The following is a 21,842-nucleotide window of genomic DNA, read 5'->3' on the forward strand; positions in this document are numbered from 1 at the left end:
TATTTTTTGAGAATTTATTCCAGCACTTTATAGAAAACTGAGGTAACTCTAACAGAAGCAAAACTCAAGCCAGTATTACAGAAAAAATAAGAAAAATCACCAGTGCATTCACATGTGAAAGTACAACCATACACTGTTAATTCTTTAAAGCTCTTCAAATTTGTACAAGTTTCAGAAAGACAGATTGGCTTAGTTTGTTGGCAATTCACAGCTACTTTGAAAGCACAAATGAAACTGTTACTGTACTGTAATGCAGTGTGACATTAGTAGGAAAGAGTCAAGACCCCTCCCTCAGTCTCTGATCTCATTTGAGGCATGACAACATCAGACTGGCATTACTAATGCACAGGTCCCCAGTGTACACTGGGTCTCACTTTTGCATGCTCTGAGCTTTCCATACCCTTTTCACTACAGACCTGTAGATGTCAAGGACTCCTAGCCTTGAACATACAGTAGTAAATATGTATGGACAAAACGCATTTATAAAAGACATTTTAAAATTAAATGTGCTTTCTCTTGGACCTTCTACAGTCTGGAAAAGATCTGCAGTTTCATCTCAGAAAAACTATGTCAGCTTCAGACAAAAACATTTGGAATGTCAAGGGTCTCAGGAAATCCTGAGAACAACTTTATGAACATTACTGTTATAACTCAGTAAAATCCATTAATGTTTCCTGTAACATTGAATCTAAACATGCATCAGTGTGAATCCAAGTTGCAATACGGCCTAAAATTTCCAGATATAACAGAAACAAATGGTTGTGGTCATTCACAACAGAACATTGCACAATGCAGAACAGAGTGTCTCTTTTTAATATGTATAAGGAGATTCCAGATGTATGATGAGACAAAAGCAGATATATTTATTTGAATGAATTTATAAGACACGTTAAAGCTACTATTTAATAAAATAAAATCTCGATTACCACTTAAGAAAAATCTTTTTGGAAATGCTTTCTTTTTCCAAAATGTAGAAAATCTCTGCTGACAATCTTATAAAACATACACATGCTGCAAAAATGAAACATACAAGAGGAGCAATGCAGAATTACCTCAGCTTTCACCGCCACTTCACTTGATTGAAACTGTTCTCGTGTTCCATTAAGCATAATAATATATTTGGAAAATGTAAATAACCTAATTACATTTTTTTGCTTCAAGCTTCCAGGCACCAGTCATATATCGCAGTCGTATAAAAAGAAGATCCCTGCCCATCTGCAGCCAGCTCCAAAAGGGAACTAACTTAGAACCTGTGATTAATGAAGAAGAAAATCAGAATGACATTGTTAGAAAAAAAATGAGCACTGGCACAACACACATTTAGGCAGTCCTGAACCTCTGCATTCTCAGCATACTCAGCCCCAGATTCTAGATCTTAATATTAAAAAAAAAAATTGTATTTTGAAAGCAATTGCTTTATAGTAATTACATTATGTCATAGGTGGGACACTCTGATTTGCAAGCAGCACAGCAATTCCATGCATGTGACAAGATGTGCAGCACTCTCTGTGACAAGGCTGTATTCAAGTAAATAATTAGGAACCTGAACACCAATAATTAAGCAAATGATTTATCCACCAACTTTGGAGAAGAGGCCTATCAGCTTGTCTTACAACAAAAATACAAAGGTGCCAATCTTCAGGCAAGGCAAGGAATCCATCCTACAAAGCCAAGCCTTCTGCCATCTCTGATAGCATTTGCGTTAGGTGCAATGTACACGTGGAACTGCAATGAAAGGAAACATTGCCAGTAAAGTTGGCTCAGGACATTCTCTACTTGCACCTTTCATCATTACTACAGTTCATTATAACTTCTGTTGTTCAGGGATTGTGCTGAGGAGATTTAAAAAAAGATAAAAAAACATGAGAAGGGCAAAAAAATAGAGTAACTGCATTTGATGGGGGGGAAGTGAGCCAAAGCAAGCAGTACCTCTTAAGCTGGCTCTGCACTGAAGAAATATGCATGGAGCTATACTTTCCAGTAACTCAGTGGCAGAGACCTCCCTACAGGTCTGAAACAATATCACATCTTAAGAAGAGATGGTGCTCTGGAGGAAGCCTTAATAGCTGAGAATTTTGGAAGATACAGTGAAATGGAATTGAATCAGTAACTGATGATGGTCAGACTCCCTGCACAGTGTTTTACAATTGCACTAATTTATTAACACATTACAGCAAGAGGACATGCCAAAGTAGTGTTTTGTCCTAGCAGTGTAATTCCTTACTTTTGTCTCCAGTGGGACTGCAGAGATTCTCTGCCATACTAGCCCTTTACCTACTCTTTCTGTACCAAGCCATAGCAGTAGGCTTGCAAGGACATGGAATTCAAAATTTGTATGGGAAGACGGCTGTGTGCTATCAAAACCGGGTAAATAGGGCAATAACCTTGGATCTGTTATTCTGGATTGACATGTCAGCAAAATTATAAGAACATGAACTATCTCCCTACCTTCTATTTCAGTCCAGTTGACAGCAACTTCTGCTATAGGTATTTTCATGCGCTGGGCTATATAAAGAAGCTCCACATCAAACGCCCTGAAGAAGAACAGGAAATACCAAATATAATCATACATACTCCCAGAAGAAAGACAGTGAAAATGTTAATTAAATGACTGTTCAGTTATGCAGTTGGTACCAATGCTCTATGGGTCAGATACACATGGACGGGAAATTAATTTTCCTGACTAAACATCTCAGAACACAGCCAAAATACAGACAACAATAACAATACTTTACTGTGTCTTTTTTTTGAAGGTATAGATGACTTTGTGTTCAGCCCACTGCTTGCTTTTCATTCTGTCACAATTTAAACAATTTTGAAGACTATGAAGACCAAGCAGTCAAATGTGCAATGCCACTCCACATCTCTAGTACAGTTTCCTCAAAGAGAACATCTACCTGCTGTGGCTTTATGCTGATCTGATGGGTGCTCCTTTTACTTTCTCAGTCAAGGAACTCAAGATGGCAGCATAGAAGCGAGAAATTATTTGTGTTATCGTGCACAACAGAATCCAAACAACATTTTAGTGACCACTTAATGCAAAACAAAAAATCCCTCTTGAGAGACTTGTCTTTTTTGTTGGCTCAATTTTTTGCAGGTTGTATGGCAAAATGAATTGGGGCAGTGATTCTGCTCTGTCTGGTGCTCCTTCCTGCTCACTTTGTCCACAATACACCTTAATCCTCTCAGTTCTCTGCACAGAGAATTGTCTGCGTGTTTCATTCCTGTAAATGCATTCTCAAGTGGGCCTTCTGGCTCTGAAACACCAGACTTTTGATATTCAATAAGTAGTTTGGCAGCTTTTAATGCTCATTTAAATATCAGCATATAAAACTGCCAGTAGCTACTATTGACAGAGTTGAACACAAATCACAATTATGAAGATTCTAGTGATTTGCCTTAAATTCTCACTGCTAAGTCCAAGACAGTTTTCTTTTGAAATGAAAGAAAATCTTTTTCCACTGGAGGCAATGTGTGAAAAAAAAATAAATAAAAAAATTCATTCATGTTTAAAGAGTTGCTTGAATTCATGTCTTTGGTAATTCCATTTAACACTAGAGAAAAGATGGAAAGGAACAGAAAAGGTGATCAAGAGCAGGCAGAAGTCACACTTTAGCAGGTTGCTTGCTAAGTTCAGATGTTATTTCCTTTTACTTCAAGCCACCTTCTCCTTTTAAGCAGTGCATTTCTGTAAAACTATTAATAAATGCAACAACAACAGTCCACTTTGAAATGTGTATGTAGGTCTGACACACACAGGTAGGTTCCCACTAAAGTACAAACCACAGCAGGCTGGCTCGCTGGTGGAATCACAGGCAGACGCACACAGACCTGAACTTGTGCTCTCCGTGAACATGACAGGAGAGCCACTGATTCCAAACAGGACAGCATTAAAACAAGCAAAGGCAGCACAGATGTTATCTACAGAGACTACAGCTATTGTGTATATAGCAAATTTACAGCTACTTTGTAAATCTGATTTTGATTAGGACACAGGCCTTCTCTTTGTCACCAAAAACGTTACAAGAATAAATTATTTTTTTACATCAGTGGACTAAATCTGCTCCAAGCGGCCTTGTCATTTCACCACTTTCTTTACATGAGGGTTGAATACTATTTTATTAATCACTCCGTAGTCTCTTCTACTGAAGAGGTATTATTTACTTTTTGCTGACATTTTACATTTGTGAGCCGAAAACCCAATGTATTCACCTTTGAATGTTTATGAATCATGCGTATTAAGACTAAATCTAATTTTGTAATACTTACTACTTAAATGACTAAAAATCTTAAGAGACGCAGAATAATTGCCTGATGAATTAGACTGTAAGAGCTGCTCTAAAAGTATTACATAAACTATTAGCCCAGTGAACTAATAGTTATTTGCAGTAATTCCTGTGGACAACTGATTACTGGAATGTCAGCACATACATCACAGAACAACAACATTAAAATAGTTCTGTGAACTACAGGGCTCAAAGTAAGAGATTAAAAGCACAGAAATTAATCAGGTTGAACACTAATATCGTTACATGTGGTTGCCATTTGGGTAACAGTGAACATATCCTGAAATTAAAAAAAAAATAAAACTATTCAAAGCTGAAAGGAGAATGACTTCAGTAGAATACCACTGGGTTACTGTTTTTCATCCATTTTCCCCACCACTTTTCAGTATACCAGAATGGTTAGTGAGGGAATACAGACTGCAGTGTGCTCAATACACTGGCAGCAGTACAGCCATACTGCAGACCACCAGATCCAGATGGTACAGGAGAACCATACAGAAGCTTCCATAGCCAGGATGAAGCTTGGGTGTGGTAGATGGAGCCTATCCTAGAGGAGATCAAAGCCACACCAGGGATGAGCTGTAAGTGCAATTCATGTGATTTGCCACAAAGCCATTAGTGAGCAGTTAAGCTGTGACAGAACGGCTCCAAGAAACAGCTAAGTATTATTCACACCATGTACTTCATTCTGCTGCCTCTTGGGAGGGGGACACAGCTCAGAATACCCAAACTTGGCTCCAGCCTGAAAGAACTCAGGTTCCAATCTAACAACCCAGAGTTAGATAGCCAAAAATCTATGTGGTGAACAATTTCCCCATCTATTTCTAATAGTGGCTCCATGATGTGGTAATCATCACAAACACGTAATATAAAGTAAAGAAGAAATTCTCCACGTAGTTGTGTTTTGGTTAAGTAACAATTTAAGACAATACTGGCTAAAATTAATTTGAAAACCAAGTTGGTAGGTGTTCAATTGAATTAGTCTTTTTAAACTGAATCCTTAAGATGCTTGAGCTTATAAAGTATCCTTAAAAATTATTCTGTATTTTAAAATTGCACTAAGATTCTTTCTTTTTCTGGTCCAATATTATTTGTTTCAAAAAACAAAATGAGGCCTTCAGTTACAATGTTTTAACTGGAATATATGAGTTTTGTACATCCAAGATATGTTTTTCCAGTGAACTCTTAAAGGCAAAGAAAACAGCCAGTGGTCAAAGAGGTCTAACAATGAAACAGGATGCCAAGCGGGCTAGACTGCCAGAACTGCCCTGGCTGAACTTGGGCTTTTGAAAGTCCACATGTCAGCCAAGAGCAGGACTTTGTACAAGACAAAACAGACACAGTTAAAACAGCAAAAATATTTTTGCATTGACTAGACACTCATAAACAATTCTACTTGCCATGCACAAATCAAGGAAAAAAACAGTTCATTCCACTGCTTCTGTTGGTCTACAATGGTACAAAAGTGGGAAAAAAATCCCTGTAGCAATATTAATGCTTATTTTTCTGTAATTTTTATATAGCAACTCATATTTAGAGATAAGTGACAAACTGGAGAAACAAACATTATTTTTTAATATTGATCTTTCCCAGTTTTAAATGTGAAACAGCATGCCCTGTTCAGTGCACAAGGCAATTTTTATAGATAAAAGTAACAGCAACCATTTGATCCCTTCATTGATCTGCTGGCTTGTACAATGCCGTCATAAACTGCCACTTCACAAAAATATGTCAATCAAACCAGGACTAGAACTACATTTTGAATTTCCCCTCCTTTTATCATAAAGGTATGACCGTAATTGCTGTGTCTAGCTTTCTTAAGGATAGACATTTTCTGACTGGAAGAAAATTTATCTTCTTTTTTTTGTTCTCTCAAGAAATCAATGATCAAATTTAGAATAGGAAAACTCGGCCAGCGAGATCATTTCATTTTCCAGTATTTCTCCTGTGCATCAAAATTTAACATGAACAGTAACATTTTTCAGGTCAAGACTGCAGATACAGAACTAGACCTTCTTTTTTAGCCTGAAGTGAGTAATTCCAACTGTCTCTGTTATGTTTTTTATAATATCTCTTTTAATTTTCTTTTAAGTTTTAAATTAAAAAATCTGCTTCATCCATTTCTGAAAAACAGATTAGCTGTGTAATCAAATTCAGAATCTAAAACACAAAGCATATGCTCTCTGTTCAAAAGGTTACTTTCATTTCAAACTAATGTCAAAACTTTGCTATTTAGAAAGTAAATTTCAAGAAGGTTTCGTTTATATTCATATATACACTGCCAAAGGACAGTTAAACAAAAAAGACAACGAGAACACTCACCAAAAAAAGCTGGTTTGTAACCATTGTTACATACCATAGTATGTAACCATTATTTCTTAGTATCGAATATATAAACAGCTTGTAGAATCTATTAATTTTTAAATGCCTTCTAAAATTTAGGGTTAGATTAAAAAAATATTCTAGGAAATAGCTTGGTCTCTCTTTAAAAAGTGTTACGTGATCCAGAATGATAAAACTGTGTTTTTCCTTGTATGCTTCAGTTTCAAGATTTCCTAAATATAAGCATCTACAAATCAAATTCAGCACAGCAAGAAGAAAAATCTGGTCTGTTTTCTAGCATTTTTAATATTAAAGAGGTGATAATCACATCAATGTCCACTGGAATGGAAAAAGCATGGTGAAAGCATAAAGAAGTGAGGGTCTAAGCAGGTGGGAATTATTAGATAGCTGATTTTATAGTAATTTTATATTAACATCATGAGTAAACATTATGCATCAATTTTAGTCTAAGTATTTTTATAAGCATTTACCTAGCACTGTAGTACCCCCACAAATCCAAGCCTGACTAAGCTTGAGCAGACAGGATATGATTTGATTTGTGCAGAAGCTGGGTGTGACACAATTATATTCAAAGAAATCTAAAGCTATGGGATTAATGTTTGATGTCCCTAAAAAATTTCCAATTGCAATTACCCAAACTGTTTGTACAACACTGACGTTTCACTTAGGATTATCATTTCCCTGAATATATGCACTCTCCCTTCATACTTATACCTTCCCATCTCCCAGTTTATTTCCAGATCTTATGAATATTAACTGGGAAAGGGACAATACTTGATTTGTGCACTGACATGCTATCTTCCAGTTACACATGCTAAATAACTAGCTGTGGAGCGAAAAAGTAACTTTTGAGACCTTACTATATGGCTTTTTTTCTTCAGCAGTGGCAATAATCTGAGTTTCTCTCCTCTAAGAGAGTTTAATTTTCCACAAACCTTGCCAAAGCTTTTGGTCTTGAAATCTCTACTGTTCTGTCAGATTTGGTTTAAATTAGCCAATCAATATAAAAAAGAAGGTGGGTAAACACAGAGTCTGTTGATTGACAGATGAGGATAAAACCAGAAAATACACTGCCAGTTTGAGCAGAATTAAACGAAATTTTAAGAAACCCAAAAAACCCATGGCTGTTTTAGGCAAATTTGTGACCTGGAATTATCTGAAGAGCTTCTTTCTTGGAAGAATTTGAGTTTTTCTTTTCTTGGCACACAAAACAAGCATTCTTCATCACTAACCAGTACATTTCAGATAAATAAGAAAACACACAGGGGATTAGTTTAATGGATTACTGTAGATAAAAGAGCAAGAATAGAAGGCTCATCTTCTAGTGGCACATACAAGGTACAATGAACTAAGGCATGAAGATCTGGTATGTCCACACTAATGATATAATTACTATAAAATGGTAGCAATATCCCTTTTTGACTGCTTCTATTCCTAGACAGTGGGGTACAGCACAATTGTTTTTACTCTTTCATTCCTTTGGTGCTAGATAATTGAAGTGGCAGAAGAAAGTTTGTTTCTATCTAGAAAATACTTTATATAACCAATAAGTCCAATTACAAAAATATCCTTTGGTTTATAAAGAATAAAATTTAAGCTTGCATTTTTACAGCTGAAAATTATTATCCTCATTTATTTCTTTCAGTTTTCTTCCTGAAGTGCTTAATTTATAAAGTAAAGTTAAATAAGGCAATTTTGAGATGTACACTTCTGGGTGTCGCATATGAGTTTAACCATGTATTTAGAAAATCCCTGTATGTGAAATTTACAGAACTTTATAGATCAAGACTGGGTTTGGAGGTAGCAGCACAAATCATACTTCTGGCTCAGCCAGAAGCCTTTAGGGCAATATGCAAACCACTCGGGTGGAAAGTGAATTTCTGACTGTGTTGTTCTAACAGTTAAAGATTCAATGCAGCAATAGCTCTACACTCCACACGAGATTCATGTGCCCAAACACAACGTTTACAACTGCAGTCTGGAGGGGCAGTACAGCTGTCAAAGCTCAGCCTAAAACTATACACACTGGAATTGACTAGGACTGTAGGATTGCACAAATTTGTGTAGGGGAACATTGCTTAGCAGTTCTGTTCCCTGTCAAGCAAGTGGAAGCCCATGAGAGATTTCCCTGAATGAAGACAATAGTTTGGAGAGGTTTGATTATACCTAATTAAACTACCCTTTCTAGCAAAAATTGTGGCATAGAAAATTTACAGAAGTTATGGTATTAGTGTGAAAGCAGTGCTTCAGTCCCATAATAGTAGTTATGGCTATATCACTCACATACAGGAACTGTTCTACCTAAATTACAACTGAAGGAGCTCTAAAGTAATTAAAAGACTACACATAATTTTCTAATGCCTTAAATTAATGGCATCTGTCAGTGGTCCTCGCATAAAATACTTTAGCAAGAAAATAGGTAAAGAATAAGCATTTGCTTTCACTTTAGAGTCCTCAGCAATTACAAACATCTTATCAGATATTGATTTTACATAAAATACTTTGGTTAAGCAGTACTGAATTGTAATGTATAAAAAATAACACTGATAAGAGTTTTGAATACTCTTAACTTTTCTTATCATAATAACAGCTTCTCTCCATTTCTTACTCTGCTTGCATGGCTCATATCTGTAGAAGGAGAGAGGATTCTCAGAAATTGGAAGTGAATTATAGCATCATGAAAAACCGTTAGTTTGAAATTTCTTCTGGAGGTGAAGAAAAAAGGGTTATTGTGATTTTCAGTTGTTTGAGGCCTTTTCCCTCTTTTTTCCCTCTCCTCTTTCCTAATCAATTATCATTTCCTCTGACAAGGCAAAACCAAAATATCCTATCTAGGATTACATACATCTTTTGAGAAACAAGAATAAAATTAAATAAAGAATAAAATTAAATACCCAACTACTTTCTTAAAATGTATCTTAATAAGAACATAGAACTTCTAGCAATTATCAGGATACTTTAACATAACAAGAAATCAAAGCCGCCATGCAGGTAATACTATAAGTGGCTAAACTGAGCAGCTGGGACTTGTACACAGACATCACCTGCTCCATCGTAGCTGCAATACTAAAATTACTTTTTCAAACTCACGTTCAGTTATTAAAAAACACCACCAACAAAAAAAGGAACAATTTACCAGCGTTCTATGTGAAGGTTTGAGAAAGTCTGCAAGGCAGCTTCTCTGGTTAGAAGTTTAAATCCGCACTGTGTGTCCCGGATCTCTTTGACACAGAGGAACCACACCAGGAAGTGGAACCCATACATGAGGAGAGTTCGGAAGTAAGAGCGCTGTGGACAAAAGGCAAGAAGTTAAGTGGTTTAATTTGAGTGATGAGTGAAGTGCTTGAAGAAAGTTGTCTTACAGGACAGTAACCCCGTTTTGTGATAGCTTTAGAAGTTTGTAAACTGGTTGTATTTTGCACTGGAATGAAAACAAAACTTACCAATTGTTATAGTCAAACAAAATTTTGGTTGAAAGATATTGATCTAGGGAAAGACTTGCCAGTCATATGTATAATCTAGGGCAGGAGAAATTCAAGCTCCTTTTTCTCCTCTCCCCAGTTCAGAGCAGTTTTTCACTATGGATTATACCTTATTAAGTAAAGCAGGAACCTGCACCTGGATTTCAAATAATTAGTGTAACAGCTATAGTACCTTCTGCATGATTCTTTGTAAGTATACAATGGACCAAGTGAAAACCAGGTCTAAAGTAAAGGCTGCTATGCAAGACATTTCATTTTTTATTTCCAGCAATGTTACAGTCATCTCTTTTGTTCTTTTGCTTTCACAGATTTGTTTTATATTCCTGATAAATGTTCCCAGCCTACTCTTTGGTTACACTTGTGTTATTGACACAATAATTATACAGATAATTATGTCCATGGACTCCAGATGCAGGAGTCTGGATTTGCAGAGGTCCCTCTTAGTCTTTTATTCAAGACAGTTCCTAAACAACTAGAACTGTGATCCAAAAATTGCTTCTGAACTCACTGCCATTCTCAAGCTAAATTTAAGTGACTGTGTCTATGACTGCAAGCCAGATATCATGTAAAATCTTTAGGAGCCAATGATTCAACTGTTAAGTATCACTGGGTGATAAGAGATGCCTTTAAAGCCAACAATTTAGAATCTCACTTGAAAAACAGAGATGCTTGGCTTATTATGCAATAGCTTTTGGCTTAAGGAAAACCAAATTCATAGCTTGTGCCTTTTGAAAAGTGCTAGTGCTCCAGGTTAATGGTGGATCTGGTGTGGCTTCTTTGGCTCTTTTGGCTCCCGTGACACTAGGCTCTCACTAGGGCCAGAAGAGAAGGGCTAGGAGACTGCATGATTGTCCGACAGTGAAACTGTGCACTTACTTCACAAAGAGGAGTTCCTGTGTTATACTTATCACTCCTAAGCCTATTTATTCAAGTCATAATGTAGATTCATTAAAGGACATTAACAATTCTGGAGGCAGACCAGAATTCTTGATGTACTGAGACTGAACACAAATGTGAAATTCTGGTCTTAATATAATCAATACAGCTGCTTATCACAGCTTCATTCTACTGTTTTAGATGCCAGTAAGTCCAGAGAGAAATCCCAACATCTAAAAGATTGCTCTGCAAGTTTTTTATACCTATTGCACTATACAACAGTCTTGTCCCACTTTCTATTCCAGTCTAGCGACAACTGGGTGATGAAACAAAATGGGCTACACATTTCAAGCAAATCAGTACTACCTAACCAGTTTGTGATTCCTCTATTAAAAATTCAGGAATAGGGGGAGAAGCATGAAGCAAAGGATGGATATGTCCTAAAAATTGTACTTTTGTATTAAAAGATGAAAGTCCTGTTCCAATTCCTCTCCCTAATGTAGTAAGATGTTCAAGAAATATGGATGCACTGAAAAAAGTCTGTCCACATTCAGTACTTCACCATGCAATGAAACACTTTTTCTAGGTTCCCCTTCATCTGCTACATAATCACCCTGTAGTTGTTCCTAGTTTCTGATAATGATAAAGGTTTTTTTTTTCTCTTTTTTTTTTTCCTTTTTTTGTGAGGATGCTGATATACACACAACAATATTTGCAAGAACTCAGGAAGAGTTCTATCCAATACTATCTCATAAACCAAAAGAAAAAAATACAGATCTACCTGGGGCTGAACATTACCAGCATAACTTCTTTTGAAGTTCTGTAATTATTTTAGGAGTTGTGTATATATATTAGAACAATTTCAAGTACTAAACATCAGTATAAATAAAGCTTACTCTTGAGAACATTCACCATGATGAGCACATCCAGTGACACTAAAAAATGAGCCCAGCAATGTGTCTGTTGCAATACAAGTTCCATGCCTGTGCTTTGTCAATTACTGTCTGCCAAGACATCAGAAAATCAGATGCAAGGTAAGGCCATATGCCTGCTCATCACTGTTTATTACACAAGAGTCACACATAGAACAGTACTGTCTGTGTGTTCAAAACTCAAAAATTTTACTATGAGTAACACAGAAGACTTAAACCACTTTCCCATGAATAGATGTACTCTTCAAACAGCTGGCTGCTAATTATCCCCAACTCATTTTAAACAGGTTTCAAGATCTGCATGCCAAGTTCTTGCACTGGAAGGAAATCAATAGTAATGAACTCATCAGCTGCCTTCCATTCCAGCCCCAGTACTGGTTACTAGCTACCAATTCTGTCAGGGTTTAGAAGTGCTGCTTGTGAGATAGCCTCAACTATAAAAATTAAATCCATAAATTGGAATACTAACTGAAATGAGTTCAAAGTGCCTGAAATCTAGAAGACATCCTTTGTATAATGATGGAGGGCATCCTGCATGTATGACAAGCTTTTCCTTATTCTGAGCTTCCATTCTTTTACAAATATTGATTATCTAATTGCAAAACCTGTAGAGCAGAAACAAATAATGGAAATATTTGGTTATTAGTACACAGCAGGAAATGGAAACAAACCTTTGCTATTGAGTCCTTCTCCAGATGAGCTCTAGAACCACAGGAAATGGCCATCCCATTCTGTACAGGAATATAAATTAAAGAGTTATTCCTTAAACAAATATTACTTGAATTGGTGGAATCTTGTGTTGAGAACCATAAAATAAAAAAATCTTCAAGGGAATACACTTTTCTGCTTCCTGTAGCTGCACTTCTTCTACTGCTAGGTTTTGAGCCTGAATCAGTCTTCTACAATTAAGAGATAATCTAAAGTTTTTTACAATTTGCATATGGTGCATGCATATGGCCTCAATTTATTCAGGTCTGGTTAAGTTTTACATTGTTAACTTTATGCATATGACAAATGTGTTTAGCAGCACATATAAGTATGCAGCACTCCTAGGAATTAAATGTTATAATGTACATTTTCCTTCAATATTGCACAACAGAACCAATAACAGGATAAAGCACTTGTTGCACAGATGTATCTTCAAACGAATAAAATGCCACGGTATCAGCCAAAAATATAACCTCGAATTAAATCACCATGATCAAAACAAAAAGTTTAACACTATTCTCACACTACTGCTTCTCACATAAAATCTCTCAAATCTAATCTATTTGAGGCCAGTGCTGGAGAACCAGCAGCTGCTGCCACCCTGGTAGGGAAGAGTCAGGGTCACACGCTGCCCATTGGGTGCTGTGCTTGTGGCTCTTGCACTCGCAGACTGCGACCCCTTCCACAGGTACATCCCCCGCAGCTCTGTCTGGAAGGCTGCACATCTCTTCTGGCACTCTGGGAAACCAGCTACAAGTACCTCACTCATCTCCATTTAAGCAGAAAATAAACCTCAGCTCTTTCAAGTCAAGCTCCCAAAAGAGAATGACTGTGCAGGGAGGTGTTCTTGTTCCACAGGTTCTCGAATTTTTGTTTACAATAAAAGTTCTTCCAAATACTGTCATTAAAGTAAGGACCCTGAGAAAAGAAAACCTGTATAAAAGAAGGTGGAATTAAGATGCACCCTTAAAGGTATATAGGATGACATCAGATAAATCAAAAAGCAAAACAGTTAACAAAGAAAACTAAATAGGCATCACGTGGTATTTATACAGAACAGAACAACTTCAAACAATGTGAAGGAAGGATAAAGAGCAAATAGAACGTTCTGTATTGCCTTGAAGTAGGCACAACGGGCGCAAAAGAGGTAAGAACTCAGCGAAAGTTCCTTCTGACAGCCCATTCTTGAGACTTCTAGCTTTACACTTCAGTCTTCAGACTTACACCTACATCTTCAACTGGATCTCAAAAAATTTGAAGAGAACTACAAAAGTCTATCTTGTGTATTGAAGTAAAAGTACGAGAATTTATACTCACAGGCCATGGCCGGAGATTCTTTAGACCTTCTTCCACTTTTTCAATATCTGCAAATTTTGTAGCTCCATCTGCATCAGCCATAAGAATCTTTTGTCCCCGAGAACTAAAGACACCCTGCAACGAAAACAGTCAATTAAAAAATCAACACCTTTGAAATCAATTATTAGTCATAAGCTAGGTGCAAGACACTCCAAAAATCGAATGTAGTAACAAGACAGTGATGTCTCACAGATTCCACACAACAGGTGAGTCTTAATATTTTGCTACTAACAATAGCTTATCTATTTATATGGTAATAACATCTAGAGACTTCACACTCTGAGTGTCCACAGTCACAGATAATGCAAGTCAACAAGTCAGCTCTAGGGGGGAGCATGAAGAAGCTGTGATTAGCAGTTGTCACTGCACTGGATGGCTTTTCCTTGCCATGTGAGCTATTGAAAGGAGGATGCAGTGCAAGTTTTTCCTAACACCGTTTCAAGAAAATTCAAGAGCTATTTCTCAAAATTAATTTAAGATTAAGTCTCAAGTCACAGTATCACTGCAAAACATTTGTGATGCACAGGTTTCACAGCTTATTTTACCATTTGTTTGGTAAGAAAAATTTCATAATTTTTGAAAGGGTCCAGACAGGAACACAATTAGCAGCGGGTGTGACAAAAATACTGTTGCAAGCAAACATACGTGGGTCTGGAAAAGACTGTCAAGGAAGTAGCTGTACACACATCCACTCTACACAATGCACTGGAAAAGCACATCACACAGAAAATTGTTCTCCTTCTCTTGGAATAACTTCAAAATTGTATCTCTTTCAACAGTCCCATATATTCTAATATAATTTCTCTCAATTTCCTACAGTTACTCATTTTTCATAAAAAATAAATTGACATACTAAAGATAGAGCTGAAAATACAGATAAAGACATGACACTGACAATCCATAGATGATACCACGCTTTTTCAGAAAAGTGAGGTGTCATTTATCGTAGCAATACAATGTGCCTTCTAAATGTGTAACAGCTATTTCATTCTTAGAACATGTTCATCTTATATCTATGTATATCTTATATCTACGTATCTATGTGAAAGCACAAATGGTGCTGTTTTGACTATCAAGAGTGTGTGACAGCAGTGGGCTTCAGTAAACATAAGCTTTGCTGGATGAATTCTTGTTTACCAGCCATGTTAAAAACCACAGCCATGACCTGGAGAGTGAAGTTTGTTACAGATTAAAGTTAAGCTTTTGTAGACAAAATAGAGTCAAATTGGCAGTTTTTTGTTTTTTTTCTTTTTTTTCAGCTTTTATAAATGCAAGCCTATTGCTAAGTAGAACTAACATGAATATGAAATTCAAGCATTTTTCTCCACTTTGAATTCTTATATTAAAAAAAGATCCTTGTTATTGATCTTTCTGCTACCAAGATCTAAAATAAATTTATTTTGAAAGAAGGTTTTGCTTTAATTTATAGACTCTGTTCTTAGTTTTCTCATAAACATTTTGTTAATGCATTGAATTCAAAATGTTAATCAGCACAGCTTTATCTTCTGCATATTTGGGCACAGGTAGTTCAAACAGAGAAGGAGATGAAAGTATTAATTACCGTCCTGACTGCTCCCCCTTTCCCTCGATTTTTTTCCAAAGATATCACTCGCACTTTGTCACTTCCATATTTCTTGCTGTACTCCTTTGCAACCTGACAGATACACAAAAAACCAGCATAAAACAAAACCCAGAAACAAAGGAGAAGTGTACGTTTGCTCACCCTTCAAAAGAAAATAAATTAATAGCACAGAGCTATAACCACTTCAGTCGGCACAAATACATTGCTAGTGTTCACTGGAGTCTGTCTGGGAAAATAAAACACAGTTTACAGTCAAAACAAGAAGACTGAAGAAACTAAGTAATGTTCAATAAGAACAGGATATTTCCCTAAGCAATTTCAACCCCCATCCTCCCACCTCCAAAAACTCAATCCTAATTTAATTTATATCATACTATTACAGACCTTTTCTATTAACACCAACAGTTAATAAAAGAAATACAATTTTCTATGGCAGCCACCTATTTCTCACTTGTCTTGCTGCTATTTGTGGTTTTGAAGAAAAATTCATATTGATCTAAAATTCCATTCAAATTGCAAGGATCTGAACATTTTGGTATATGCTGTGGAGAAGCTTGAGTTTTCCCCTAATTTTTTCTAAAAGTTGTCTTGAGTCCTTTTAAGCCCAGAGGCCTGCAGCCATTGTATGCTCAGTTGAACGAGATGGCAAAAAGAATGCATAGAAGTCAAAAATATATACCAGCAATCCTTAAAGCAATATGCATTTTAGTGTCTAGCTCACACATCTTCCAAGCACTGGAAAAAAACCCCACAAGCTGGCTAGCCTTCCTTGCCAGTGACATATATCAACGTTGAAGCAGCAGAATACAGAACTATTTTGAAAATACTACTAACAGCACATAGATTTTAAAACGAACAATTCCACACAGGGTGTGGCAAAGAACTGTGTCAGCTTTTCTGTCAATCACAGTATGAATGAGACATTTAAAAAGACTTTTTAGTTTCCTCAAATTCATATTCACATCATCACTATGCACATGTAGAGTATTTAATGAGAAGTTTCTTGAAGTTAGGATTAGAATTCTTACAATCTCAGCTGTAGGAAAATGGCTGTCACAGTTGCCAATCAAGAAAACTAGAATTTGCAAAAGAATTATATGTGTATTCATGTGCATATATGCCATCCACAATGCATACATGACAAGGACAGAAATAATTCAGAAATGTGAACTTCAACTGTCAACTGCTTCAAACACCAAAATAAAATATAACCCCCTGCTATATTCCACAAATATACAAAAATCCAAACAAAATTCCATGCCTCGGATTGCCTGGGAAGAAATTTCTTTTTCTTACCTTTGCAGTTTGATCTTTACTTCCATCATTAACCACTATCACTTCATAAGTGAATGAAGGATCTTGTTTCTTGAAAATAAAAGCAGAAGAAATGCATTTCGTTCAATTTCTTAAGTAGGCAGTAGGTCTTTCAAACATCATTATTCTTTTCTCACTAGCAATCATTCACAGTTTCCAACAGACACTAATATGATGCAGTAAATTTGTTAAGATGGCATAATTAAATAATTTTGCCATATTTGATGCAGGTACCCTTACATTGGCTTGTCATGCTACCATTTAGAACTGAAAAATCAATTCAGTTGAAGAAGATGGAAGCTTAGAAAAATATCACTTTTAAGAAAATCCAAACAAAACAAAACCCACAAACTTTTCACAATGAGCTTCTTACCCAGACAACAAATCCTAATGAAGAACAGACGCTTATCAAACTTGATGGAACAAATCAGGACTTAGCTAAGAAAGTTAAATGCATGGTTAATCCTTAGCTCTCTCTTGGACAGATTGCATGCATATGAAGATTTTTTCATCCTATAGTAGCATATTAATTTTTGACTTATTAAAAATCTTGTCACTCAATCTAAAAATAACTGATAAGGGACAAAAACATTATTTCTAAGTGGCCAAGTACTACTGTATCAATGTACACTAACATAACAAAGCGACTAGATCACTAACTTGCTATACACATTAAACAGAAAAATTATGAGTTTTGAATATAAAAAGGAAATACCTGTCTTTTTTCTAGATAATCCAAAGCTTCATCCATCATAAGTGGTACTAGAGAAAAGGTGGAGGAGGTCAGGTAAGGTTAGTAGATTATAACACCAAAAGCACCTGCACAAGCAAGCTGAAGACAGCCACAAAGCAAGGCTGAGCAAATCAACTCTTTCATACAAAACTACCTTCAGTAAATAAGCTCAGCAGCTGCAACTCTTAATGCTGTCCTCTCTGAATGCAGAAAGAACACTTAAGAAAAATCACACACACTATAAAAGGACAGGATAAAAACATTTTTTCTGAGGAACCAACTTTTCATTTTGAAGTATGTAATTCTCTTCAAACCATTAGAGGGAAAAAAAAATGCTTCTTTATGACTGACTCTGTAAACCAGCACTGACTTTATCTATTTAAGCAAGCTGTCAGCTTGTGTACTGCCACATCAGCTTTAGAGCTTAATTATTTCTATCAAATCTAAAAGCCTTCACTCAGTATCAAGTACTCCTATCTATGGCCAAGCCGAACACAAACCTGTGAGATCATTCCTTTTCCTGCTTGTCTGAAGCTGCTGCTGTTGCTTAAAGAGTGGGAAGCTCTCAAATAAATTTTAAAAGTATTTTAATACTTCTTGCCTTGCAGCATTTACAGAGGCAATGATCAGCCATTCTTCTGGGGTTCATTAAAATTAAGAGGATTCTTACAAGTGCCCCATGCTATTTTTAGCAGTAGAAATCAAGTTACACAATGCCTTAATTTTGAAATTTAATGCACTTGGACTGTTTTCTGGGAACTGTGTCCAAAATCTGATACATAATCTGGCCTGCCAGAATCTACTGCTAACCCAAATGACCTCTGTATTATTACAGTACCAACAGATAGGTTTTTCTTCTTTTTCTCAAAACAAGAAAAATCTTACACCGGTTTTCCTCATTGTATGAAGGCACAACAACAGAGAGTTCTCTTGTAGGAGGATCATGTATATTTGGTGCAGATCCTTTCCTGCATTCAGCATCTTCGTGTGGCATTGTTTTGGCAGTTACATGAGCGATTGCACAAATCTGTGATGAAAAAGAAATGAAAAATGTTGTCAAGCATCCTATTAGAAGTTTACCTAGCTGTTAAATGTTCTACCAGGAGCAACCAAGTATATTTCAGTAATGAAGTGGATCACTGAATTTCAAACAAGACCAAAACCCTCTCATGCCATTTGGTTACTCTCACTCTGACTGACCACTGTCAGCATCATTGGCTTGTAGGTGTTTTTAACTGCAAAGCACGTAGGTGCCTCCAAAGTCGGGGTCCAAGTCCCTTCCCCAAGTAACCCTGAGTATACAAGCAGGTGTCACCTTAGATCTCCCACCAAGCCACTGAAATCAACGGCAAGGCTCATGACCAGCCAGACAGATGTGCTTGCAAAACTGAAGCTCTGATTGCTTAATGCATGGCTAAAAAAAAGAAAGCGGTAGAACTTGGGCTTTGGAGCACTTTTACTTGGTGACACCACACGCGGAATCACTTAGGCTGAAAAAGGCCTCTGAGATCACCGATGCCCCAACACCACCGTATCAATTAGAGCACTGTACTGAGCGCCACGTCCAGCCTTTCCTGAAACACCTCCAGGGACCGTGCCTCCGCCACCTCCCTGGGCAGGATGCATACGTGGCACTGTGGACAGGCAGCAGAATTTCGCTTTCCAGGGGTCCAGCTTCTCAATCTCGCAGGGCATTTCGGATACGCAGAAACACAGCAACTTCCCAAATGGTTAACGCGAAGGCGTTACCAGGACATTTCCCAACACGTACTGTAAGGCTGAAACGCTCCGTCTTGCTCCCCTTTACCAGGCACGGCACGCCACCCCTCGCCGAAACACGTTCCCCGCACCACCCCCCGCACTAGCACAGCGCCGCCGGCTTCTGCCGCCCAGCCCGGGCCGGCCCTGCCGCCTGCGGGGCGCGGCGGCACCGCGGGACCCCCGGGCAGGGCCGAGACCCCGGGCAGAGCCCCTGCCCCGCACCGGGGGGCGGGCACGGGGCGGCCTTGCGCACCGCCCCCGCCACGGAGCCCCCCCGGCCCGCCGTGCGCGGCTCTCACCAGGACGAAGAGGAAGGCGGCGAGAGTCGCCAGCGCCAGCGCGGCTGCGGGCAAGGACAGGGGCAGGAACGGGAGCGGCGGCAGCGCCATCTCCCGCGGCAGCCGCGGGGCCCCAGCGCGCCGCAACAGCGACGCGACAGCGGCCGCGCCGCCCGCCGGGTGCCGCTGGGAGCCGCCGGCGCCCCCCGGCGGTCAGGGTTAGGCAGCGCCGCCGCCCCTATGGCCGCCGCTGCCGCCGGTCCGCCAGCGGAGGCTGGCGGGCGGGCGGGCCGTCAGGGGGCGCCACATCCGGGGCGGGGACGGCACCGCCATGGCGGCGGCGTTCAAGTAAGTGCTGGGCCCGGCGGCCGCCGGAGCCGTCCCGCGGGTCCCGCCCGCGCCCCATCCTCACCGCCCCTGCCCGCGCCCCCATCCCCGCCGCCCCGGAACCCCCGGGGGCTTTGTCCGGTCACCGCCGCGGCGGAGCGCGGGGAGCGGGCTCGGCGCGTCTCGTCGGGATGGGGTCGGTGATGTGGGGGCTGTAGAGACCCGGCGTGTGTGGGAAAGGCTGAGTGAGCGGGGTTTGGCCAGCTGGGAAAAGGCCCGGCAAAAAGCGGAGCTCAGTGAGGCCCGGCGTTACCTTGGTATCAGAATTGCAGAGTATTCCGAGCTAGATCCTTAGAGATCCCCGAGTCCCACTGCGGGCCCTGTGCAGGACAGCCCCAGGAGTCACAGCACGTGCCTCACAGCGGTATCCAGGCACTTCTTGGACTCTGGCAGTTTTGGTGCTGTAACCTCTGCCCTGGGGAAGTTCCAGTTCCGATCTAAACCTCCCCTTACACAGCTGATAGCATTATAATGAATTAAGTGACTTCCCGTTTATAACTGTTTGTTTTAGAATAGTGAAATGGTTTGGGTCAGAGGGGATCTTCCCAGATCATCCAGTTCCAATCCCTCTGCCATGAGCAGGGACACCTTCCACTAGACCAGGTAGCTCAGAGCCCCATCCAGCCTGGCCTTGAGCACTGCCAGGCATGGGGCATCCACAGCTTCTCTGGGTAGCCTGTCCCAGCATCCTTGGTTGTACTGTATTTATGGCTTAAAAGCGTCGGTCAAGGTTCAGCAAGACAACAGAAAGCAACAGACTCTGCGTTGGGCTTATAACCCAGTAGTACTGGACCAACACAAGTGAAACCATGAGGAACCAATGCATGCTGGCCATTATGTTGGTGATGCCTCTGTATGTTAGTTTGCATTTGGAAAACTTGCCTATTCCATTTATCTTTTTTCCACCCCTGCCCCAGAAGCACTGTTTTAACACAGCTGTGAGTACTTCATTTAAATATTGACAACACTTTTAATAAAAGATTTTTTGTAACCTTAATGATCCAGGTTTAAAATATTAATACCCAGATACTGTTACTAGTGTATGATTAATAATAAGCATTAATTATTTCTCATCTGAAGCACTGCATGAAGCATATTTTGTAATTTTATATTTTTCTCAAAGATTCTAAGAAAAATGGAATAATTTAAAATTTTTATACAATTTTCTGCATCTGAATGCAGTCCTTGAACTAACAGATATTTCACGCATTTTAATAAAATTTTCCTTTTTGCATTCCTTGAAAGGCATTCTACACCCTTCTGTCACTAAACACTTCTTTTGATTTAAAGCTAATAGGATTATTGAAGTGAAAGCTATCAGTTTTTGTTCAGTGCAGACAGGAGGAAGCATTTTGGAACTGAATTTAGGAAAGTATTTTTTTGTTTTAGTTTAGTTTAGAGTTTCCTCATTGTTCTGTAACTGTATTGCTAAGCAGCTTTGTCAGGCATCTTGATTCCCAGATTATTTATTATTGTGGGTTTGTGCTTGCTGATTTTTTTTTCCTGTGTCTTGCCTACTCAGGAGCTTGCATTTGAACTTCTCTTTCTATTTTTCTAGAACTGTGGAACCACTGGAGTATTATAGGAGGTTTTTGGTGAGTGAAACATGAGATGCTTGTATAAATTCCTTACAGTGATTTTTTTCTTCCTTGCTTCTGCTCTTCTGACTTGTCTGTATGGAAATCTGAAACTATGGAAATGGAAACTGAAAAAAAAAAGAAAACCCCAAAAAACTGTTTGAGCAGGTGAAAAACATTTATGCTCTTCAGAACATGTTTTTCTTTCCATCTGTGATGTTGATACT

The 21,842-nt window shown here is 38.6% G+C and overlaps 2 protein-coding genes across 4 annotated transcripts in view; one reads left to right on the plus strand and one right to left on the minus strand.

Annotated features, from left to right (window-relative positions):
• ALG5 (ALG5 dolichyl-phosphate beta-glucosyltransferase) lies at positions 1-20,455 on the minus strand. Of its 2 annotated transcripts, none has more exons than XM_014868906.2 (10): positions 20,292-20,455; positions 18,498-18,639; positions 17,595-17,641; positions 16,862-16,930; positions 15,545-15,637; positions 13,945-14,058; positions 12,591-12,650; positions 9,766-9,917; positions 2,449-2,534; positions 1-1,250 (listed from the first exon to the last, which is right to left on the minus strand). In XM_014868906.2, exons 2-10 carry the CDS (start codon positions 18,604-18,606, stop codon positions 1,138-1,140), a joined length of 843 nt encoding a protein of 280 aa, XP_014724392.1. In that variant the 5' UTR covers positions 18,607-18,639; positions 20,292-20,455; the 3' UTR covers positions 1-1,137. The 2 variants fall into 2 exon arrangements, with proteins under 2 accessions (XP_014724392.1, XP_014724391.1); XM_014868905.2 differs by lacking the exon at positions 20,292-20,455 and adding an exon at positions 19,673-19,840.
• EXOSC8 (exosome component 8) overlaps positions 19,952-21,842 on the plus strand; it is a 9,380-nt gene continuing 7,489 nt past the window's right edge. The window contains exons 1-2 of one of the 2 annotated variants that reach the window (XM_014868907.2): positions 19,952-19,999; positions 21,597-21,633. In XM_014868907.2, coding sequence (XP_014724393.1) covers positions 19,983-19,999; positions 21,597-21,633 — 54 coding nt within the window. In that variant the 5' untranslated portion in view covers positions 19,952-19,982. Of the gene's footprint in view, positions 20,000-20,774; positions 20,977-21,596; positions 21,634-21,842 lie in introns of those variants that run through there. The other variant, XM_088159592.1, reaches the window with a different exon arrangement.

The sequence above is a fragment of the Sturnus vulgaris genome, chromosome 2 (genome assembly GCF_052056855.1).
Source record: "Sturnus vulgaris isolate bStuVul1 chromosome 2, bStuVul1.hap1, whole genome shotgun sequence".
Taxonomy (NCBI): domain Eukaryota; kingdom Metazoa; phylum Chordata; class Aves; order Passeriformes; family Sturnidae; genus Sturnus; species Sturnus vulgaris.